Source organism: Annulohypoxylon maeteangense, assembly GCF_022496945.1.
Source record: "Annulohypoxylon maeteangense strain CBS 123835 unplaced genomic scaffold GGS22scaffold_36, whole genome shotgun sequence".
Lineage (NCBI taxonomy): Eukaryota > Fungi > Ascomycota > Sordariomycetes > Xylariales > Hypoxylaceae > Annulohypoxylon > Annulohypoxylon maeteangense.
Genome location: NW_025953283.1, coordinates 91,840 through 113,767, shown reverse-complemented (window position 1 = coordinate 113,767; position 21,928 = coordinate 91,840). Strand labels below are relative to the sequence as shown.

The 21,928-nt window shown below is 46.4% G+C and overlaps 6 protein-coding genes across 6 annotated transcripts; 5 read left to right on the top strand and 1 right to left on the bottom strand.

Moving 5' to 3' along the window:
* Positions 1-1,705: 1,705 nt before the first annotated feature.
* GGS22DRAFT_198502 (uncharacterized protein) lies at positions 1,706-3,902 on the top strand (the record flags this gene model as incomplete). The annotated part of the gene is made up of 6 exons (XM_047966147.1): positions 1,706-2,110; positions 2,360-2,525; positions 2,586-2,660; positions 2,711-3,186; positions 3,245-3,475; positions 3,598-3,902. The coding sequence occupies exons 1-6, from the start codon at positions 1,732-1,734 to the stop codon at positions 3,900-3,902; spliced, it is 1,632 nt and encodes a 543-aa protein (XP_047813749.1). The 5' UTR covers positions 1,706-1,731.
* A 572-nt stretch (positions 3,903-4,474) lies between these two features.
* On the bottom strand, positions 4,475-6,213 carry GGS22DRAFT_198500 (uncharacterized protein; the record flags this gene model as incomplete). The annotated part of the gene is made up of 2 exons (XM_047966146.1): positions 4,475-6,059; positions 6,203-6,213. The coding sequence occupies 2 exons, from the start codon at positions 6,211-6,213 to the stop codon at positions 4,475-4,477; spliced, it is 1,596 nt and encodes a 531-aa protein (XP_047813748.1).
* Positions 6,214-6,860: 647 nt separating this feature from the next.
* GGS22DRAFT_182747 (P-loop containing nucleoside triphosphate hydrolase protein) lies at positions 6,861-8,989 on the top strand (the record flags this gene model as incomplete). Its single annotated transcript, XM_047964003.1, has 4 exons — positions 6,861-6,947; positions 7,112-7,959; positions 8,009-8,319; positions 8,376-8,989. 4 exons carry the CDS (start codon positions 6,861-6,863, stop codon positions 8,987-8,989), a joined length of 1,860 nt encoding a protein of 619 aa, XP_047813747.1.
* Positions 8,990-11,874: 2,885 nt separating this feature from the next.
* Positions 11,875-14,280, top strand: GGS22DRAFT_176535 (subtilisin-like protein). Its single transcript, XM_047963420.1, has 2 exons — positions 11,875-12,532; positions 12,603-14,280. Exons 1-2 carry the CDS (start codon positions 11,943-11,945, stop codon positions 13,981-13,983), a joined length of 1,971 nt encoding a protein of 656 aa, XP_047813746.1. The 5' UTR covers positions 11,875-11,942; the 3' UTR covers positions 13,984-14,280.
* A 112-nt stretch (positions 14,281-14,392) lies between these two features.
* On the top strand, positions 14,393-16,263 carry GGS22DRAFT_103303 (glycoside hydrolase family 79 protein). The gene is made up of 5 exons (XM_047957741.1): positions 14,393-14,704; positions 14,764-15,131; positions 15,198-15,554; positions 15,610-15,744; positions 15,801-16,263. The coding sequence occupies exons 1-5, from the start codon at positions 14,556-14,558 to the stop codon at positions 16,241-16,243; spliced, it is 1,452 nt and encodes a 483-aa protein (XP_047813745.1). The 5' UTR covers positions 14,393-14,555; the 3' UTR covers positions 16,244-16,263.
* Positions 16,264-17,949: 1,686 nt separating this feature from the next.
* GGS22DRAFT_103269 (uncharacterized protein) lies at positions 17,950-21,628 on the top strand. Its single transcript, XM_047957740.1, has 2 exons — positions 17,950-20,836; positions 20,974-21,628. The coding sequence occupies exons 1-2, from the start codon at positions 18,274-18,276 to the stop codon at positions 21,405-21,407; spliced, it is 2,997 nt and encodes a 998-aa protein (XP_047813744.1). The 5' UTR covers positions 17,950-18,273; the 3' UTR covers positions 21,408-21,628.
* Positions 21,629-21,928: the final 300 nt, after the last annotated feature.

Genomic DNA, 21,928 nt, shown 5'->3' with positions numbered 1-21,928 from the left:
CCTAACCCTAACCCTAACCCTAACCCTAACCCTAACCCTAACCCTAACCCTAACCCTAACCCTAACCCTAACCCTAACCCTAACCCTAACCCTATGGCTCGATCAGAAGACCATCCGATATTCCTCCCCATCGGGAATATCAATGAGATAATCCATAGGTATATCTTTGAATGTGAGTTTGTCATAATGGGTGGAGTAAGTCGGATTCCTCGCTTCTCACTTGCGTCGTAATAGCATATAACCCGCATATGGTGGCTTCACATCGCCGCATACGTGCGTGCTTCTCGACAGACGGACGTCGCTTCAAGCTTCGCAATCAATTTTGTTTCCATATGACATCTTTATCTCTACTTACCACTGTACACGTCAGAGTAACATATGTAGAAATATCTCCAGCATCTCCTCTTTACCCATCGCTCTGACCTACCTAGGTATAGATCATCATTAGTTCTCAGCCTCCTCCGGGCAAAGCTCAAATGAGAGGTAGGTACCTGGGGAGGTAGATGGTAAGAATGATACTGGGACCGCCCCAACAAAACGGAATAGGGGTAGTGAATTTCCACGACAGTATTCGGGGCGGGGAATGGTAGGAGACTATGTGTAGTGTAAGTGAATTTACCTACCTAGTACCTAGGTATGCAGTAGTAAAGGTTGAGTTACCGTTATCTAAGTGGTCACAAAGGTTTTTCTCAGTGTACGATCTCAAGGGGGCATTTCGCCATCTTATGAAGAGACGAAATGCGCTTACTACTACATCCGTTTACGAGATACCTCAAGTGATTAAACACTACTTAGGTATCAACTTCCAAGGTTGCCTACCTAGGTAGGTAGGTTAGTATGGCTGAAGCTACCTCGGTAAGTATATTTGGATCTACTATAATACACATGATAAGTTAGAAGCTTAGCATTATAGTAAGAGATTAAACGGATCGCTCGGTCCTGTTAATCATCTTTATATTTGAAGGACATAATTCACATACCTAACTACCTAGGTACCTACCTAATATCATTCAGTAATCGAATCATCAGACAAAAGATAGTGGCAATCAGTACCCGTCTATCGTTAACATTCCACCAACATAGAATTACGTGCAGATCCCTGTGTCAACGGCGTTAGGATTGTGCCTCATAATCTCTATGATTTGTAGTCATCGGTTGTTCCGGGTTAGGCAGTGTCGCCATCTCGGACGGGGAACTAGTTAATATGAGACAACATTTCAACGACGATCTGGCCGGGGCCTTGACCGGTCTCAACCCCCCAGGTGCAGTTCGTCATTCAACGAAAAAGAAAAGTGGCCACGTACAAGTTCGCAGTTCCACAGACTATTGACTGCACGGCACTAGACGCTTGCATCGCGCCACGATATGTGTGTTAGAACCGGCGATGGTTCTTTTGAGATAGCACAGCAAGCAATATGGGCAAGTAAATGCGTTTTTCGTGAAACAATTCAGCTCAGCCCTAATTCTTGGCAGCTTTTGCTATCGGTTGATATGACGGATGTGGCACCCCGGCATGAGAATCCAGATCTCGCGGCGTTCCCAGCACAAGATCATGAACATTTGAAAACTGTGTTAGAAACTAAACCCCCCCCCCATCCATGATTATAACTTTCTGTCGTAGAGTCGCGCTTGAGGAGCTGCTACTCATCACAACTCATGCGAGGCTCAACAGATAGCGTTGGCCATAACAGCAACCACAACTTACCTTCTTGCTATTTATCTTCTTGAATTATGGCTACAGCATCTCATGCTGCCCCGGCTCTCGCTAGGGGCAATGGCTACAAGTGCGAATGGGCTCGATACGTTGCGAGACGTACACTTGCAGAAGACCTCGATAATGTCAAGGTACGCATTCGGTCAGTCCTTGAATCGGATCGTTCCACAATTCCGGGTTCTTTTCATATTCCGACTCACCATACGTCCGTTAACCAGTTTCTCCGAGAGACGAAAAGTTTGACCGGCCTTGGTCTTGTAGCCCCTGAGCAGGGTAATATTAAGATTGGCATCATCGGCGCTGGCGTGGCCGGACTATTTACCGCGATGCTCTTTGACTGGCTCAATTCGACGGTTAAGGGCCTGAACATCGATTATGACTTGATTGAAGCTGCATGTAAGGATAGACTCGGGGGGTGGTCTGATCCCCTGCTACCTAGGAGACGGCAATGGTGTCTGTCCTTCATACTTTAACGATGTTCACCAAATCGGGCGCATCTAGGAAACAGAGGGCGTGAGTGATCCATACAAAATCAACAGTGGACTACCTAACGAAGGAAAGATACCGATGGAGTAAATGATCGCCTCTTTCATGTTCTAGGTCTCTGACTCTGCTAACACATGAATTTTAGACTTCTCAAGGTAGACACCGCTACACTTGTCAGCAATGCGCTGAAAGAATTCATAGAGATGACCCACAGAAAGCTTGACGAGCGTCGAGCTGCCCCTCCGGATGACTTTCAAAAAGAGGAAAAATTCTGGAAGTTTCTTATGAAGGCAGATAATATGAGCGTCCGACAGTTCCTTGCTTCGTGAGTTGAATATAACGAGAATCCCGTGTATTGGTTATGCGCTAAGACATCGGGTCGTAGCATTGACAATGGACCTTTGTTGCCTCAAGGTCCGGGCTACAACTTCACGATTGAATGGCTCGAGACAGCAATATAGTGAGTTGAAAAAAGTCTATCGAGATATACGACGTTGCTGATTGGCAAAGTGGTACTGGTTGGTATAACCAGTCTCTGAGCGAGTGTGTGCTCGAGGAGTTGGATTTCGATGTCGACAATGATGAAGCCCTCTGGTGTATTGACGGCGGGACTCAAACGGTCGCTCATTTGATGGAAAGTCAAATAGAGCGACCTGTGCAGCTCCACAGCCGGGTTATCGCCATCAATGCTAATATATCCAAACGCGCGAGTACGAAAGAACACGTACCGATGACGCTTACGATCAAGAAGACCGACCCCGATGCAATGAAGACGGAGACAAGAGCCGAAGATTACTTTGCCGTTTTTAACTCCACCACGCTAGGTGCACTCCAGCAGATGAATATCAAAGATGCCGGTCTTCTCTGGGGCACCAAGCAAGCAATAAGAACGCTTGGGTACGGTGCTTCATGCAAAGTGACTATCAAGTTCAGCAGAGCCTGGTGGCAGGTTGAGCCATTCAACATTGACAGATTTACCGCTAAGAGTATGCGTCTATCCATCATACAATATCAAGATGGCAGAGGGTGACGCATGGGATCCAGAGAGGCCTTCCGTCCTGCTATGTTCTTACACCTGGGGCCAAGATGCACAGAAATTGGGCTCTCTGATCTCGCGTAGGACGCCAGAAGACGAGGAGCAGCTGAAATCAGTCGTATTGCATAGCCTTGCGCTTCTTCATGCAAACGACGCCAAGCCGTATGATACGCTGCTCTTCGAGCTCCAGAGAGATTATGTGACACATCACGCATGGGACTGGTATCATGACGAAAACAGTGAGCAACTTCTCAATTCATTTCCTGGCCTTTTTCTTTCTTTCTAGAAGCAAGATTAGAAACTTGTTCCGGACAATCTGCAGTTTGATCAAGTGGCCTAATCATATTGACTTTACATGCAGTGTCTGGAGCCTTCGCCTACTTTGGACCTGGACAATTCTCCAGCATGTGGGAAGAGATCATCAAGCCGAATGCGTTTGGTCAGCTTTACCTAGTTGGCGAGGCGGCATCTTCTCACCATGGTTGGATCGTTGGCGCTCTAGAAAGTGTTGTTCGTGCAACGTACACAATGCTGAAGGGGCTCCAGTCGGGGGATCCGGGCTACAAACCATACCAAGAAGCTATGGATCTGTTGAATCCGGATCCCAATAAACCAGCACCGCCGCCCTCGCCATTCTATCCCTTGCCAGGAGAGATGCCGAGATGACAAATAAGCACGCAGCGTAATTCCAAGCAGACAGACGACCCAAGAGATAACTCACCGCTAACGTACGCCGCCGCGATTGTATCGTTATCTTTAATCGAGAGTTTTTTCGAGTTGATTATGCCGACACAAATTTGATGCCATCATTTGCATGTTGGTCTAGTTTAGGTAAGAAGGAATAGATCAGCCAAATCGATGCTAGAATGTTGGTTGGTAGGTACGTTGGGCTAATGCGGGGGAATTAACGTCGCATTCTAGGTTGTACAAGTACCTAAGTTCTGCTAGGTTTTGTAGACGTAGCGTGCCAGGTCCTCGTCTCAGGTACTTGCTAGGCCTTCCTACGTTCCCCACGTTTAGGTACTTCAGAGGTTCCAAGGTTCTAAGGTTGTTGGTTGGCCGCTATGTGCTAGACATGGTAGGTACTATCCATAATACTAGTGCTATCTTCTATACTATGGTCGCATAAACTACCTACCTACTGTACATCAAATGAATGCTACTATCTTCGAACCCAGCACCTTCTGAAAGAATAACACTAACACTACTTTGGTAACAATAATGACCGATATAGGTAATTACAGGCCCTCGAAATGCCGCTCGCGTTCGCGAAGAAGCAGCTTTTCAAAAGCCGACAAGTATGTGTCTTTGTACTGTACCTCACCACCAACGGCCTCCGAAATACCACGCATTGAGTGAGAAGAGATGGAGTTGGGGAATATAGAACCATCAGAAACAATAACCGAATGCGCCTGAATCGTTGCGGATTTTAGTTTCTCGCAAATGTCGCGAAGGGCAGAAGCATTTTGGCACGACGCATTTCCGTCCCCAATGAGTATTATAAAATTTTGGCTATCGACCTTGGTTCTCAAAATTTCGTAAGCTTGTTCAAGGCAAAATGCATAGTTCTCAGTAGCTCCGCGTCCTGGGAGAGATACAGAGTCCACGATTCGAAATGTTGCATTGGATATTTCTTGGATGGGTGAAGGTTTATGCTGGATTGAATTTCCATGGATCACAACCGCAACTTTGGCACCGTTGTTGATGGATTTAATCATATGTAGAACATCTCTGTAAGCATGCATGATCTCGTGGATGACTCCGGCGGTGCTGCCACTGACGTCGACGCAGATAATTATTATCTGGTTGAAGGGCTTAGTTGACTTCTCCAGCTCCTCGAGATTTCGTCGTAACTTTTCGGATTCCGCTAGATACTCGTCCCATGACTCCACCGCATCATCTAGTTTCTTCTGTTCTTGTAAGATCTTCAGTTCATGACGCTTGGTCTCAGAGACAAGTGCCAATTGCGCCGCGTTCTTTTCGGTGATAGCATTTTCGAAGGCAGTCTGGAGGCGATTTATCTCTTGCTTGAGATCGTTAGTCTCCAATTCTTTGATGGTAAGGCGTTGTTGAAACTCGCGGGCGCGTAATTCCTGAGCCTCCTCTAGACCAGAAATTTTGTGCTTCACATCATGCTCGAACAATTCCTGCAGTTTACCGTATTTGCTATTGAGATCTTGGACTGCGATATGACTTATCCCTAGCTCGTGTTCCAGCTGCTTGATCTTGTCGCTCCGTTTGTCGCTTATTTTCACAGCCTCAGCGTGACTACTTTGGAGAAGGTCGCAATTGAGTATGGACTCCTCCAGGTTCTCGGTCGCTTCGTCAAGCTTAGACTCTAGAAAACTAATTCTCTTCGACATATCGCCGTTTCGCTGACTTTCTACGACAGCCCGAGTTTCAAGTGTCTCGTTAATCTGACGATGGAGTGTTGCGCATTCAGCTTCGTAAGCATCTTTGCTATACGTGAGTCTAGCCAACTCATCCCGTAAACTAGCAATACGAGCTTCCAAATCAACAGAAAGCTTACGCTCGTTGCTGAGTTGCTCCGCCAGTTGAATCCGCTGAAGATTGAACGCTTTCTCTCTTGTATGGGTTTTGTCACCTCGTACAGCTTTCGAAGCGTGGTTGCTCGAAATAGTTTCCGTATGTTGAGAATATACGGATCGAGTGGAATGGGACTTCTCTTTAGTGGTCGCCTGAGAATCTCGGCTTGGTACAGAATTTGTTGGAGCATCGCTGGGCTTCGGCGCTGGAGTTGATGTAGTCGACATGTTCATCGCCATGTTGCTGGATGCCGCCAGTGGCATTTTGGGTGCATCGCTAAAAATGACCAAGTTAATAATATTTCATAGGTAGGTAGGTACCTAAGGAATAGTTGGAATTTTCAATCATGCCCTAAAAGCACGATATTCCCAAACAGACAAGCCTGTTAGGATTTTCCCAGATCATGAGATATCGCATACCTGTCTGCCATCACTTCTTAGGTTTAGTCCAAGGTACCTAGAATATCGTCAAGGTGAATCTCAGACTAAGAACACGCACACAAGGACCCCATAGGTATATGACCACCGAGATAGGGAAACCGATTCTTCTAATCTAGGTAGGTACCTAAGTACAAGTAGGTACATATCATAAATGGTCTCAGTTTGGCTGAAGCTGTATTTTTTGTTATGTGTATCAGCCCGGACGAGGTTCCTACAAACGGAACAAGATAATACAAACGAAGACAAGCATAGAAACCGAAAAAATTCACCTTATACTTTTCTACAATCGTTGCCTAAAACAGAATAATCTCGTAACGGGTCTATGCATGGAATTATTCCCTGTCTTTTCTTGAGTTTCGAATTTATCATTGGGTATTCTATAAAGCACGCATTTAGCAACCGCCGATATCTGCAAGAAGCCGCCAGAATGATGAAAACACCTTGATACGTCATTCCAAACGATAGACCGAGCCGTAATGCTCAAGTAGTTTAAAATGACACGATAACAGCAGCATTTGACACCTACCTAGGGTATCTAGTAGCCAAGTTAATTTCAAGTTTTCCACTCAGTGTCGGGTTGAATGAACGTGTGTTTTCTTTATTACCTACCTACACTTACGCAATACGCCCAACCGCTATGTCTTCTCAATCTAACGACCATATAAATCAGATTACAGCGAAATTCCCAGGGTGTTCTCGGGATACTGCATCGAACTGCTTATATGTTAGTTGAAATAATCAACCCTGATAGGTAAAGCGTGCTGATAACATATCCATGTAGCTCTGCGGAAACAATGTTGAGGAAGCAATTCGGATGTACAAAGGAATTGAGGTTCAAACTTTTTGACTTTTTGAAAAGAAAATTAGCACTCACTAATTAGTAACCAGGCAATTCTTCCTCCAGACCCTCCGTCTGACGATGATGATACTCAAAGTCAGCAAAATGACGACAAAAGCGAATCTGAGATCAGCGCACTGGTTGGCGAATTGGATTTGGAAGACCAGCGCAACAAGACACTCAAGGGTGCCTCTTGGATGCCCAAGCTGCCGACCCTCTCAGTGTCTGAGGGCTTTATCATGTCTCCTCACGACCCATCTGTGTTCGAGCTTCGCAAGTTTCTTGGAGCAATCCAGGCCGGTCAATTCGACGCGCACAGAGTCCGAGATTATTTAGGTTTATACGACAAAGATATCCTCGATGCGATCCTGAATGCCGATATTGATGGGTATCCGGCGATGTTTTACGTCGTCGCCACCAATGATATCGGCATCATTCGCCAATGGATCAAACACGGAGGAGATCCTAACGTGACTTGGGGGCCCAATAACTTCCCCTTGATCGCCTTTTCCATTATTAATGGAGGCCAAACCATGTACGAAGCCTGGAGGACCCTCGCTACGCTCCTCAGATTCGGCGCGGATTGTCGGGTCATCCCTCAATCTTTCTATGACCCCTATTGTCGAGTTCTACCGGAAGATGGGCCATCTCGAGCGGAACTTCATGATATCGAAGACCAGAACAAGCGGTGGTGCACGGCTGAGGTGCGCGCCTGCCTTGCCGGAGCTCTTAACTTATCGCAGAGGTACGACCTCGACAGATCCAGCAAGACTAAACCATATTCCGGTCGTGAGAAAGAGGTGTTGTTTCGACAGAGCGCTGAAGAAGTTATGGGTCTCCGCCAGATGATCGTTGCCCAGTCGATTGCCGCCCGGTGGCTACAGAGAAAACTGCTCGTGTAGGTTTGAGATATTATGAACACACTTCCTGTCGCTAACCCGCGTAAGCAATCTCGCTCGGCAAAAGCGGAAGCCGTTTATATTGGTTTTTGCAGGTCCTAGCGGCCATGGGAAAACGGAACTCGCTCGAAGATTCGGAGATCTCATTTCATCGAACTTACACGTGGTGGACTGTACCATTTTCAAGCATGACAATGAATTGTTCGGACCACGTCCCCCATACTCGGGACACGAGGATGGTTCACCATTGAATAACTTTCTGGTCCTCAATGCGGGGGAACGGGCCATTGTATTCATGGACGAATTCGAAAAGACAAGTGATGATATACACAACACTTTATTATTACCTTTCCAAGACGGTCAGTAGACCAAGGGGCCATACCTTAGATTTTCTTATATTAACGAGCTTAGACAGGCCGGTACGAAGACCGTCGAAATGGTAAAATTGTTGACTGCTCCAAGACTATTTGGATACTTGCTACGAATAAATTGGATGACAGCATCCACTCCTTCTGCGACGCAAACAAGGATGTTATCTTTCAATCAGAAGATGATCAGGCTCAGGATAGGCTTGTAGAGAAGCTCCTCCGTCAACTGCGCACAGAGTTTATCGGACACTTTGGTGCACCGTTAGCCGGTCGCATTACTGAAATCCTTCCATTCCTTATTTTTTCTCCACATGAGTCAGCTGTAATCGTCCATAGAGTATTAATGGATTTGGAAAGGGAAGTAGCCCGACGTGTGCATCTATCCACGAATAAAGAAGACGATATATATGTCGGAAATATTAACATCCGCATTAAGAAAGACGCAGTCGTGTGTTCTAAGCTTGCGGATGATGGGTACGATAAGAAGACTGGCGCACGTAGCATTGCACGAGCTGTGGAGCGGGGTGTTGAGGATTCTCTCATTAGCCAGTACCTCAAAGACGGAGATGAGTTTGACGAGAACCAACCTACCACTTACTTCGATATCGACGTTAACGTCGACGGCGAAGTTGAGGTTAGACTGGCGCTGGATTCTTATTAGAATGAGGATTGATCTAGGGAATAGATAAAGCAGAAGATGGATCCATCATGTTAATTAGGTACCTAGGTACCTTGTGTACTGTATTGTACAATACAATACAATACTGTCAATATTGTTGTCATTAGTACCCCACCCTAAACCCCCACTATAACTAGCTGAGATTGCGCGTTATTTTTTGCGTGCCAGAACGATCATTCCAAGTTGATTCATTTCATCGTTTCTTTACCATGACAAGATTTATTAGTGGTTCCTTCATATAGTTATGTGTATGTGTGTGTAAGTATTAAAAAAATATCGAGTAAGTTTTCTGTCTGACGCTCTAGAAACGAACAGCTTTGTGGAAGCATACTAGCCAAGGATATTTTCGAGTTCTAACCTTGAACCTCACAATCAATATTAGCGCATCACCTCAAGTCCATCCAAGGCAATGAATAGGAGAATTAACAATCGCGCACGCCTAATTAGGTCTCGTTTATGAAGTAGGTATGTACCTACTCACTCCTCCATGATGAGCATGATGAGCTCATAAGTCGATTTGAAGTACAGTGGAGTAGTTGTTGTTCTTAGCCCGCTTATAAGGCTAGGTACGTATGTAGGTAAGTATGTACCTCCAAGTAAGTAAATAGCCAATCAAATGCTTTCGGTCTCCTGGGTGCTGCCGCATTTGGAAGTAAGTGAGTAATGGTTGATATGGTTTTCTAACATTGAAAAAAGTCTTCAATCCGTGTAGGTAGCGCAGTACCTAGTACTCTACTTGGTATAATTCCAGGTGAATATTACTGACACCATGTAACATCTTTAAGTCTTCGGTGTAAGGCCGTCACCCATTATGGATGTTATTATCGCAGCCAGGAAAGTATTTTGTAGGTATGTTATAACCACATTAGTAGTTCAAATATTAACGGACCTCTCCACCGACCTCCAGTAAGCCTCGTTCCTAAGTATGTACCTACCTACCTAGGTAAGTAGGTAGGTAATATCGAACATAACACAGCTTCTTCTAATGGGGGTTTCTTCTAAAACTGCCTAGGTATGTACCTACCGATCTCTCGAGGCATTACATGCATGTATGTACAGTACCTATTAATAGGTAGGTACAAATAAAGCCAATATCCCCGAGTAATCACAATAAAGAACAACGTTGAACCAAGGCTTCATGATCACTAGTACCTTTAAATTCAATGCTAAGCAATTTTATAAGTACTTAGGTACCTAGGTATCTTGATAAGGTAATAATATATTTCGGGTTGAGATAATTACCTTACATAGGTAGGTACGGATCTGAGGAGTCAAAATAACGTTGATTCGATCATACGGTCCTGACTGCGATACTACCTAGGTACTATTTATAGGGTTTAAAAATCCCTCCATACTAGGAGGTACCTATTCTCCACGGCCATTCTTTTTAACAACCCCATATCTTCTAAGTGATGCATTTCCCTATAAAACGCATTTAATTTCGTCGCAGTCTAGTTAGTTTTCGATACGAGCAAATCATTTGATTCACTAATAAGGGCATGCCTAGATAGGTAGGTAGGTATGAGACCGTCATCTACGACTATGGCGTCTTCCAGTCTAGAGAACATACGGGCTAATCCATGCGACGAACTTTCGACCTATGATCCGTATTAGTTAGGTACTATCAATGCCAAACCAACATTTACGAGACTGGGTTTATGAAAAATTGCGTTAAGTTCGTTTTTTTTCTCAATTCCCCGTCAAAATAATAAAACGAGTTACAATACCTAGGTACCAGGTAGGTATGTATGTGACATCGGGCAGAAATGGCATACGGGAAGTCGTTACGCTGTGGTTGCATAATTCATAACGAGCCTAGTATATCTAGGTTATATCCACAAGCTTCTCGTGACAAAGCCTTGGCAACGGTTACATACGAGAAATTCCAACGTAGGAAGAGAATAACCATTAATTTGTGGAGATCAATACCCTAGCTGTTTGACAGAATGGGCACATCTAGCGAAAGCCCATGTCAACATCGCGAACACTAGAAATGAGCAAGTTCAAGGGTGACTGGCGGAATTCTAGATACCTACCTACCTATATATCGCCTTTTGGGCAGTGGGTCAAGATTGGCGATTACATAGGTTAAATAGGGCATGTTGGTAACTCGCCTCATGATGCTAGCTTCTAAGTTTTCACGCCGCTTCGTCTTCGACAAGGGAGCTATCTTCCTCTTTACTTCCTAGACACGATGAAAGTCCAGTCTCGATTAATTACGCTCCTCGGGGCTCTAGCGTATACCACAAGCGTCGTCCTTGGGGCCGACGCGGAAGATTCGGGAACGGACAAGTCGATAGTCCCAGGAGCATACATCGTTGAATTCCATAGTGATGAGGATCCCAATGCGTTCTATCAGGACCTTAACGCTGATGGCATCGAAGTCGAACATCGCATGGACTTAAAGTTCCAGCTCTTTAAGGGCGCGTCTTTTCATCTTAAAGGGAACACTACTACAGACCCAGAGGTCACTTCCAATAAGATCGCTGCGACGCCGCGAGTGAAGACGATCTGGCCTGTGCGAAAGATCTCTTTCCCGAAACCTGACGCGAAGCTTGTCGGGAACAATGTCTCTGAACTTCTCAAGCACGTCAAGCGCCAAGATGACAGCACCGGGACTGGCTTCACCCCGCATATCATGACCCAGGTCGACAAGCTGCATGCGGAAGGCTTCACAGGCAAGGGTCTACGGATCGGCCTCGTTGATACGGGTGTCGACTACAAACATCCAGCTCTCGGCGGTTGCTTCGGGAAAGGATGCTTGGTTGAGTATGGGTATGACTTTAACGGAGATAACGATACATCACCTGTTCCGATACCAGATCCCGATCCGTATGATAATTGTGTTGGGCACGGCACCCACGTCGCTGGGATTATTGCGGCTCAGATAAACGAGTACAATTTCACTGGTGCCGCACCTGGAGTGAAATTGGGCATGTACAAGGCGAGCGGTTGTGGCGGGGACACTACCAATGAAATATTGATAGCTGGGTTCAATGCCGCCTTCGAAGATGGGAGTGACATCATATCTTGCTCTGCAGGCGATGATTCTGGCTGGGCTTCGGACCCTTGGGCTATCGTAGCCTCGAGGATTGCCGCCGCTGGTGTCCCGGTTGTAGTAGCGCCCGGAAACTCGGGCGACTTGGGTCTGTGGTATCCGTCCACCCCCGCATCGGGTGTGAATGTGACTGCAGTCGGTTCCATCGAAAACATAGTCTTGCCAACGTTTCTCAAGGCGGCTTCATTCAGCCTGGGAAACGGGACTAGGACGGAACGCTTCGGTATTAGATATGGCAATCCTACCTATCAAGTGAACGTCACCCTGCCGCTCTGGTCTGCGAGTAACGATACGACCTCGGAAGCGGATGCCTGCGACGCGCTCCCTGATAGCACGCCAGACCTTTCTAGCAGGGTCACCCTTCTTCGTATGCCTAATTCTAGTTCTACCTGTACTCAAGAAGTTCAAGCCGGAAATGTTGCTGCTAAAGGAGGTCAATACCTACTATGGTACAGCCGATCTAATGGGTACGTCAAATTCCACATCGCCTAAAGTATTGCTTCCTCGACCTTTAAGTTACTTATAATGATATTACAGAAGCATCGCGGACATTTATATCTCCAACGGATCAATTAAAGCTGTTGGCACAATATCATCTGATCAGGGCAGCAAGTTCATATCGTCATTAAGTAAGGGGGATACTATCACCGTGAATATCAATGACTGGACATCCGCGGGCCAACTCGTCCATAACTTGGATAACCCAGTTATTGGGGGCTACGTAAGTCGGTCGAGCAGTTGGGGTCCTACCCAAGAAATAAATGTTAAACCTCAAATTGCTACCCCTGGGGGTGATATCCTATCGACATATCCATTAGCTTTAGGTGGCTATGCCGTCCTCTCGGGTACCTCAATGGCAACGCCATTACTAGCGGCTATCTTCGCTCTCATCTCAGAAGTCCGCGGGACTCGTGATCCCCAATTTCTTCGCAGCTTGGTTTCTGCTACAGCGAAGCCGAGAGTCTGGTTTGACGGAGAAAATGCCCACAGCGATATTCTCGCGCCAGTGGCACAGCAAGGTGCAGGAATTGCTCAGGCATGGGATGCAGCGCACACGTCCACAATCCTCAGCGAGAGCAGCATCTCCTTCAATGACAGCGACCACTTCGTTAGCGAGCGAAGCTTCACGATCCAGAACACTGCTCAAGAGGATGTGACTTATGCTCTCGGCCATACTAAAGCTTTGACAATGTACACCTTCGCCAATTCCGGCGGTCCCGTCCTCAAAACAACATACTTTCCGAACCCAACGGCAGATAGCTGGGCTGAATTGGACTTCGTCTCCGACCAAATAACCGTACCGGCCGGCGGAAGCTCCAAGGTAACGCTCACGCTTACGCCCCCGAAAAATCTAAATTCAACCTTACTGCCCATTTATAGCGGTTATATAACCCTCAACAGCACGAAGGGGGAATCACTCGTATTGCCATACTTGGGCGTGCTTGGCAGTCTATACAACACACCCGTAATCCAGGCTGGCTACGACGGTGGAGTCTACCTGACCAATACAGACGGGCACTTCAATATTCCTGTCCCAGCCAATACTACATTCACGCTGAACCGTCCAGGTAGAAATTCGAGTTCAAGCGGTGTCGTGTATCCGAAACTAAGAATCGCGCCGACACTAGGTGCACCTCAGCTCCGCGCCGATGTCGTCGCGTTAACGGACACTGGTTTGCCGACAACTGACTGGAAAGGATATAAGATAATTGGCTCTTTGTCAGGGTTCCCTATCACACTTGTTCCGCGAAACGGGGGGAACAGTTATTTCTATGGTGTCCTAGACGATAATACTGTTGTCCCGGAAGGTACTTATAAATTCGTCACAAGCGCAGTCCGGGTATTTGGCGATGCTTCTAAAGAGGAAGATTGGGATATAGTTGAGTCAGTACCCTTCGTGCTTCGGTACAAGTCCTAAGCTCGAGTGAAGTACTCCTCATAATAGGTACCTACCTACCTACATACTCAGGTTACACGGTCAAATACGGAGTAGAGGAAATTACGAAGAGACGAATCACTTAGCTAGGTACCTAATAGGTACGTAGGTAGTTAATTAGGTGACTATCATGAAATTTCATCCTGAGTATTCGTGAAGGTGGTATGAAAAGAAAGCGAGAGGGGGTTCTATGAGTCTATGCGTTGTTACGAATAGCGGGAAGTTTTACCATGAACTGAATGCATTGTTAATTTTAGCAGATTAATTTATGATTGGTGGAAGCGAGTTCCTGCGGAGATCTAGAACTTTTGGTCATTTTTCCTACACATCTATAGCCGATCCTCGCCCGTATGTAGTAGTGTGGCCGCTTAGAGAAGTATGGATGTAACATGTCCCACACGCTTCTAAATTCATCCAAGACCAATGCAAGCAACCCAGGGTCGAGTATATAATCAAAGGAACTCCTTCTCTGAGCTCCAGAGAGATTCAAATAGGCTAATAGCTGCCTGCTAGTACAAATACCCGTGATCAAGGCAGATCGCGGTCCCTTAGGTATGAACGCTATGGCTTCTTTCGGAATTCTTGCTTTTTCCATAGCTGCGATTCAGGGGGCGATCGCAGCTGTCACGTTTACCGTTCCTAGTAAGGTGCACACAGGAGGGTACAGATACGCGCCTCTAGACCCGGCGCCGGTAGGGATATCGTAAGTCGTTAGGAACTGATTCGAATATCCAACATTTACTACCTACTAAACCACCGTAGCTTCGAGTTCTTCGCCTTCCCTTCCTACTTCACCAACGTCACTGCCACAACTCAATGTCTTTCTAATTGGAAGGACTTGACGGGGGTTTGGCCGCCGATTCGCATTGGAGGTACAACACAAGATCGGGCTCTATACGATTCCTCAACCTCAGCATATGTTGTATATAGTGTTTCTAGTCCAGCTGATGCACCTGCAAGCTTAACATTCGGTTCAAGATTTCTGACCCTCGCGGGATCTTATGGAGGTACGGTAGTGGTTGGTTTGAATAGGGGCAAGAACCAGATCCAGAACACGATCGATGCTGCCAAAGTTGTCGTGTCAGAGGTCAAGAATTTGCTTGCTATAGAGCTAGGGAATGAGCCGGAATGTGCGTATATCTGACATAGTTATAGCTATTCATGTTGACGCATCACAGTAGCTGACTATCTTATAGATTATTCTAGGGCGGGGCAACCTATCGCCTCGGGAAGCTGGTCGCCTGCGATCGACGCGGCTTCGCAGAATAATTGGGATATATTGGTTGGATCCGCGGTGAAAAAAACTTCAATTATCCAAGCTGGCAATTCTAACGATTCTCCCCCGACATGGGGCGCGGCCGAGTTGATCGCCACGGAGAATGCAACCGTTAAGCAATACGTGAAGACGTATGCCCATCATAACTATCCAGGGGGTAGCGTAAACTCTCTAATGAGCCATAAAGGCATTTCTACCAACTTACATGTCTTTGACGCCGACGTGGCAGCTGCTTTAAAGGAGAAGAAGCCGTACGTCTTCGGCGAGACAAACTCTGGTAAAATTCCATGTATTAACAATTAAACCAAGTTGACATTGACACACCTGAATAGTATCCGGAGGAGGGGCAGCCACAGTTTCGCCCACGTTCGGAGCGGGATTATGGACGATGGATTACGTTCTACGAGCCAGCTATAGCAATATATCTCGAACATATTTCCACCACGGCACAGTCGGAAATTGCCAATGTTAGTTCAATCTTCAGAGTTGCTTGCCCTTTATATACCTACTAATGAATGAAAAGATTGTTTTTGGGGAAGGTATAGCATGGGTGCACCGTATTATGGCGCATACGCCGCAACGGACTTTCTCGCAAAGGCATCGCACCTCACGGCCCTTGACGACGGTAGTAGCAACTACGCTGCATACGTTTCGTTTGGTTCAGATGGTGCGCCGCTGAAAGCATTATTATATAAATCTGATTATTTTAGTGGGAGCGGCAGTCGATCCAGCCAATCCTTCGTACTTAAAGGGCTGGCAGAAAGCTCACTAAAGGCCAAGAGATTAACAGCAGATAGTGCACAATCTAGGGCTGATCAAGGAGCGAAAGTGACTTACGGGGGGCAGAGTTTTACGGACGGAGATTGTAAGATTGCTGGAACCGAAACTTATGAGACTCTAGCAGTATCTAATGGGCAAGCAACGGTCACATTGAGTGCTAGTGAGGCCTTGTTAGTTTTTCTATAGTACTAGGTACCTATCTAAACGGAAAAGAAGTGGAAATTTCCGTTTTTCATGTTCAAAGAAAACTTGAAATGATGTAGAAAATATTTGCAATAATAAAATAGATGAATTTTAGGCGTGTTATTTAATGTCGTGTAATATTCTAGAAAGTACCTAGGTACGTACCTACTTAGTAGGTACCCACCTTTCAAACTTTTAGACTTTCAAGAGTCCCACTTTTTCGTAGGGCTGACAGGCTAGAATCTTTCTATCGCACTTTCCGTCATTCATGGATGTTTACCCCGCCTGCCCGCTGCGGCTGAGGTACATGAGTATGTATTGTACCTTTAGTTCCATACCTTGTATTACATGGATTTCTACTAAAATCCATTACATAGAAAATAGGAAATAGCTTAAATGAATGGTTTCGTAATACACTATAGATATTCGGATATCATGGTAGTGACCTATTACCCTCTTTTCATTAAAATGAAATTTTAGATGATTCTACACATGGGGTAGAAGTATTGTTGAGTTAAATATTAAACATCCATTGGAGCTCTCCCCACTACCTACTAGGTACCTACGCAAGTACTCCAGAGGTATGAAGGCCTGTGCTGTTACTTGTATCGAGGTGCACTAATACAATCAAGCATGTATCTACACGTTACATACCTACATGCAATGTGCATTCACTGATTGCATTAACATTACTAAAGTCAACACCTCCTTAGTACATGACATTGAACACAGTCAGGTGCCCCTCTAGATTATGTACCCAGGTACCTAGGTAGGCATCAGATACTAGGTACAGTATGTATGTAGATATCCGTAATGGTCAACTGGTCAAATCCGCATAGTTTATCTTTTCGTTTGCATTGCTGTATGTAGCTACCTACAGACTTAGGTACTGTCGTGTATATGGCATAAGGCAACTTAGGCGGCAGCCTCGCTTTTCCTACAATTACAACATCATCAATTAATATCTTCAAAATACATACCTACTAGGTACATAGAGTATTCAACAAGACCATCCTATCATTCATTCACCTCCTCTACATTCATGTCTATTACCAAGGTCCGCCAAGGTCCGCTTTTACCTGTTTTGCGTTCTCCCACAAACACAGTCCGAAACTTCCCAACTTATGTTAGTGTTCTACTGTAAACTTCTAAGCTTCACGCCACGGGCTTCTTATCACAGACGCCTTGTAGGCACGGTCTTGGCTCCTGTCTACTTCACAGTTTTACATCAACACTTGGTGTTCTATTTTCTACATCAGCCTTGTCCCTCCATTATCCTTTCTTTAAACAACCCACATTGTAACCAATGCTTTTATTTTCGTCGTTGCTTTTTTCGGGCTGCGACAAGTAATTGGTTTCTTATACTGGATCCGCATGCACCCGCTGAGACCATCCTAGTCCGGCATCCATTCTTACCAAGATACCTACCTACCTAGGCACTCTATAACCTTCTCCCCGCCGATCCTCTGTGTTTTCTTCAGTTCATTTTCGAGAAAATATAAACGAAGGTATGTATCCTCTCAGCAATGGCTTAATTACGTCTTGCCTTCTGAATCTCAATATTCAATCTTAAATAAGGAGTATCCGTCTTCTAACTGATTCACCTCCAGGCTGCGCCTTACCCCGCCTAGGAAAGGGAATAGTCAACGTGCGCCCCCCATACATCTAGTTTTGTAAACTGTATTAGTAGGTAAGGCAGAAGCGAACAACTTATCGTACCAACTCGAGCGCCTTACCGCATCCACGACAGCTTGCTCGTTTATAATTCCAAGTTCCAATATTCTCTAGAATGGCACAGAAATCTCATCGCTAATCAGAGTCTCTTAGGTTTCATCCTCCATTGCTCCTAAGGGCACCAGAGTAGGCTTGAAGTGGCGTCAGATTGCCCGGACCATCCAATCTACCCATGTGAGGTGGCTTTCTAAAGCCTTATGGTCGTCGAATGTGACCAGCAGGTGTTTACCGAGAGGATTTGTATCTCATTTCTGAATGGATCCTATCGCAACTAAGCAGCTTTGCGAAGTCCTTTCATCATGGGTCCCAATTTAGAGACATTTAAGAACATATCGAATCGGATTACTCGTTTCCGACACCACAGAAATCAAGAGATTACCGACGACAACAACCACATTAGCAAGAAGTCGTCTCAGAATCCGAATCAAGCATCAGCCTCAGCTACGACTTCGCTAGCCGCTAACCAGGTCCAATCTAAGAAAGGTTTAGGGGCGTTTCCTCCACCTCATACGCCATCTGCGATGCCTTCAACCCAAGGACACACCTTATCGCAGCCGTCGAAATCATCGCCTATGGCGGCCAATAATCCAGCACCCCCTAACATGGCATCCTCTTCGTTGTTTCCTGGTCCATCTAATGCCTTCCTCGTTGCAAAAACATCTTTTGGTGAAAATTTGCATAAGTCTACATCAAAAGGACATGGCATGCACAGCAACGACCAAAAAGGCAATCTCGGTAGCCGATTTAACCCTATTGACTTAACCGATACTTCGACTACTCATTCGACATATAACCCTTTTCAGTTCCCTGACTATTCTGAGTCTTCCACTGGATCTTTCGGGACAACGAAACCTATTCATCCAACACCTTTATGGTCTTCGTCATTTCAGGCCAATCCGTTTCTTCCTCCCCCTCTCAACCCTACAACCCCATCGACACAGGAAAAGTCTCATCCGGGCAGTCCGTGGGAATTTATAAACCAGCTCCCGGATAATTTAGTCCCACCCCCTGTGTCGGACTTTCCGTCCGCGTCGGAACTCTTGGCTTTGCCTATGACGGATAATTGGTTTATGCAGACACCACAGTTCGGTAGTTACCTGCAACCACCGGGACAAGCCATCGGCCAGAGTACTTCGGCCGATAAGATGCCCGCTCAGCATATGGGCGTGCCATGGGGTTGGGCAGGACACAACGCAGCTTTCCCGATTCCTTCAACTGAGCTGTCAAAGGAGCCTGGAGCTGATAAGATGGTAATAGATGTCGAAAGTCCCGGGAATAGCAGCGAGTCCTCGGCAGACCTTGAACAGTTTCCGGAGGACAATGTCGCGGTTAATTTGGCTTTGAAGGAGTTGGAGCCGTTACAAGAATTCGTTCGCGGGTGCCTTGGCCAAACCTGTTCTAGGTGTAGCAGAAATATCAAGAATAAGCCCAAGCCCATGGAGCCTAATGATGTTGTGAAGATGACTACGGGGTGGACCAAGGCTGGAGGGAAAGTACTGCTAGGTGTGTCATGCCAGAACGTATTTTGCACGGTGTCGACGTGTCTCGGCTGTGGGAGGGCGGTCTCTTCTGTCGCAACGAACGGATCGAATGCTGAGCTTTATATCTCCGGAACAAGGATCACTGTAAGATGGTGCTGCGATGCCGGACGACTTGCCGCAATCTGGGCCCTTGCTTGTGGTTGGGACGCCCCAAGTTGGAAGTCTCGGACCGTGACCCGCGTCGTTGGCAAGGTTCGAGAACGAACCAATGCCAAATCCGCCGTGGCGCAGAATTCACTAGTGCCATCAAATTCTCAAGCCAATGCGAGAGGAGTTGGCTATGGTGGTGGTGGAAGATTAGAGTATTTCCCCTTCCCCTACCTCGGACGATCGCATACGCGCCCCACACCCAAGAAGCCCGTAGATGTCCAAGAGTATCTTCTACATGAGGCCTACTTCAGGCTTGTGGCTGTGTTGCTTCCGTCCTATACACGGGCAAGCCCTCTTGACGTCTCGCCGCCTACTTTCCTCGCACATATGCTCTCGCGCAGTCCACTTATAGAAAAGGCTGCAACAATGCTAAGCAATGATTCTATTGGTGAGATTGCTCGCCAGTACCAGGTCCATGATGCCGTACTAGACCTTTTTCATACTCTAGGAAGTCACCCAGTGACTGCAGACTTAGTTTATAACGACCGCAACCTGTATCATCCAAAAGGCGGAAGTTTACTAGAGGTTTCCGTCGGTCCCATGAAAAGCAAGAGTAGGATTGTCGCCAAGGACACCGGCAAATCTCTTCTCGCGTTGTTAGACAAGTTGGCAGCTCAGTCCCTGACGGTTCTCCGACACGCTAAGACTAACCGCGCCGAATTCCAGAATGGCGAGGGAAAGAATTTACTAAACATCAGCCAGCGAATAAGCCAACTCTGCACAGAGCACGAAGCCAATATGCAACGGCTCCGCACTACGATGGAGATAAGTGAAGACAAACCGGAGGTCAACTTTGCCGAATGGCACCGCGAGAATTGCGTTAGCGATGTCGAAGACGAGATCCTCATGCAGGACTTCGCATGCGCACGGGAAGCAGGACGAGCAGTCAATACCATCCCAGCTCGTGGACGTATGAAGAGATTGATCACAGAATTATCGACACTGAAGACGTCGCTGCCGGAAGGAATCTTCATCTGCCATGGATCTTCCCGACTCGACATCATGAAGGTGTTGATCATTGGACCCAAGCATACCCCTTACGAGCACGGCCTGTTCGAGTTCGACTTATACTGTCCCCTAGAGTACCCTAACTCACCACCCTTAATGAAATTCAAGACGACGAACAGCGGTAAGATTCGTTTCAACCCCAACTTGTATGAAGATGGCAAAAGTAAGTCCAAAAAATATTACTTCCCTTTCATCTCTCTTACCCACCTATGTTTTTTACTTTTTACGTTATCACAAATGCGTTATCTCGCTATAGGGATGTGGGATATGGGACTATTGCTGATGCCAAAGGTTAAATAGTATGCCTTTCCCTGCTCGGTACGTGGGCCGGGGAGCCTTGGAGAGCCGATCAATCCACTATACTCCAGGTTCTTGTCAGCATCCAGTCCATGATACTCTGCGAGCAGCCATGGTACAACGAGCCGGGTCGGGAGGAACTCGAAAATAAAACACAGTCAACCAAGTACAACAACGAGGTACGAACCTGGACTATGAAGTACGCTCTTCTGCCGTGGATAAATGCCGTCGGCGCGAAAGACAGGGTCCAGGACGGCGATACTTCTGCAGCAGTGACTTCGGTCTGGCAGGAAACAGCCCGTCTATATTTACAGGCAAATGCGAAGGAGATTATGCATTCGTCTAAGCAAGCATCCTCCAAGTCGAAGAAGTCGGCGTTACAGACCACCGCCACGCTTATCGGCACCGCTCTCCAGACCCAGGAATATTTATATTAGAAAAGACAAGGAACTCCTAACGATAGGCTGGGACGGATTGCGGCGCAGAGTCTCCGGGAAGACTCTGACATGCAGTGCGAAAGTTTGGAATATGGAAGACTCTTTTATCTTACGAATCCCATCCATTTGATTGGCGAATATGCGGCACAAACTTGACCTTTAGTTCAGCAAACTTGAGTAAAGGCGCACGAGAGCCTAGCATCAGCCGCAACAAGAACGTGTCTAAAGAGACAGTCAAGTACATAAGACGAGTTAGCTTGCAAACCCCACCAGGTCCCCAGGAATGAGATTGTGTGTCTAGCCTGTAATTAGTATGGAAACAATCACCTAGTAGTCAGCTACATACCTAGACGGCGGTGGTAAACAAGTCGATGTGTAGGTTATCTAGTACCCTGTCGGCCTTGCAGTAACCGCTCTACCCTAGTAGATAGGTACATAGTGCATGATGCTTAGGTATAGCTCCAATTGGAAGGAAGATATACACACCCATAAACAATCCTACGCACCCGCACATTTACATT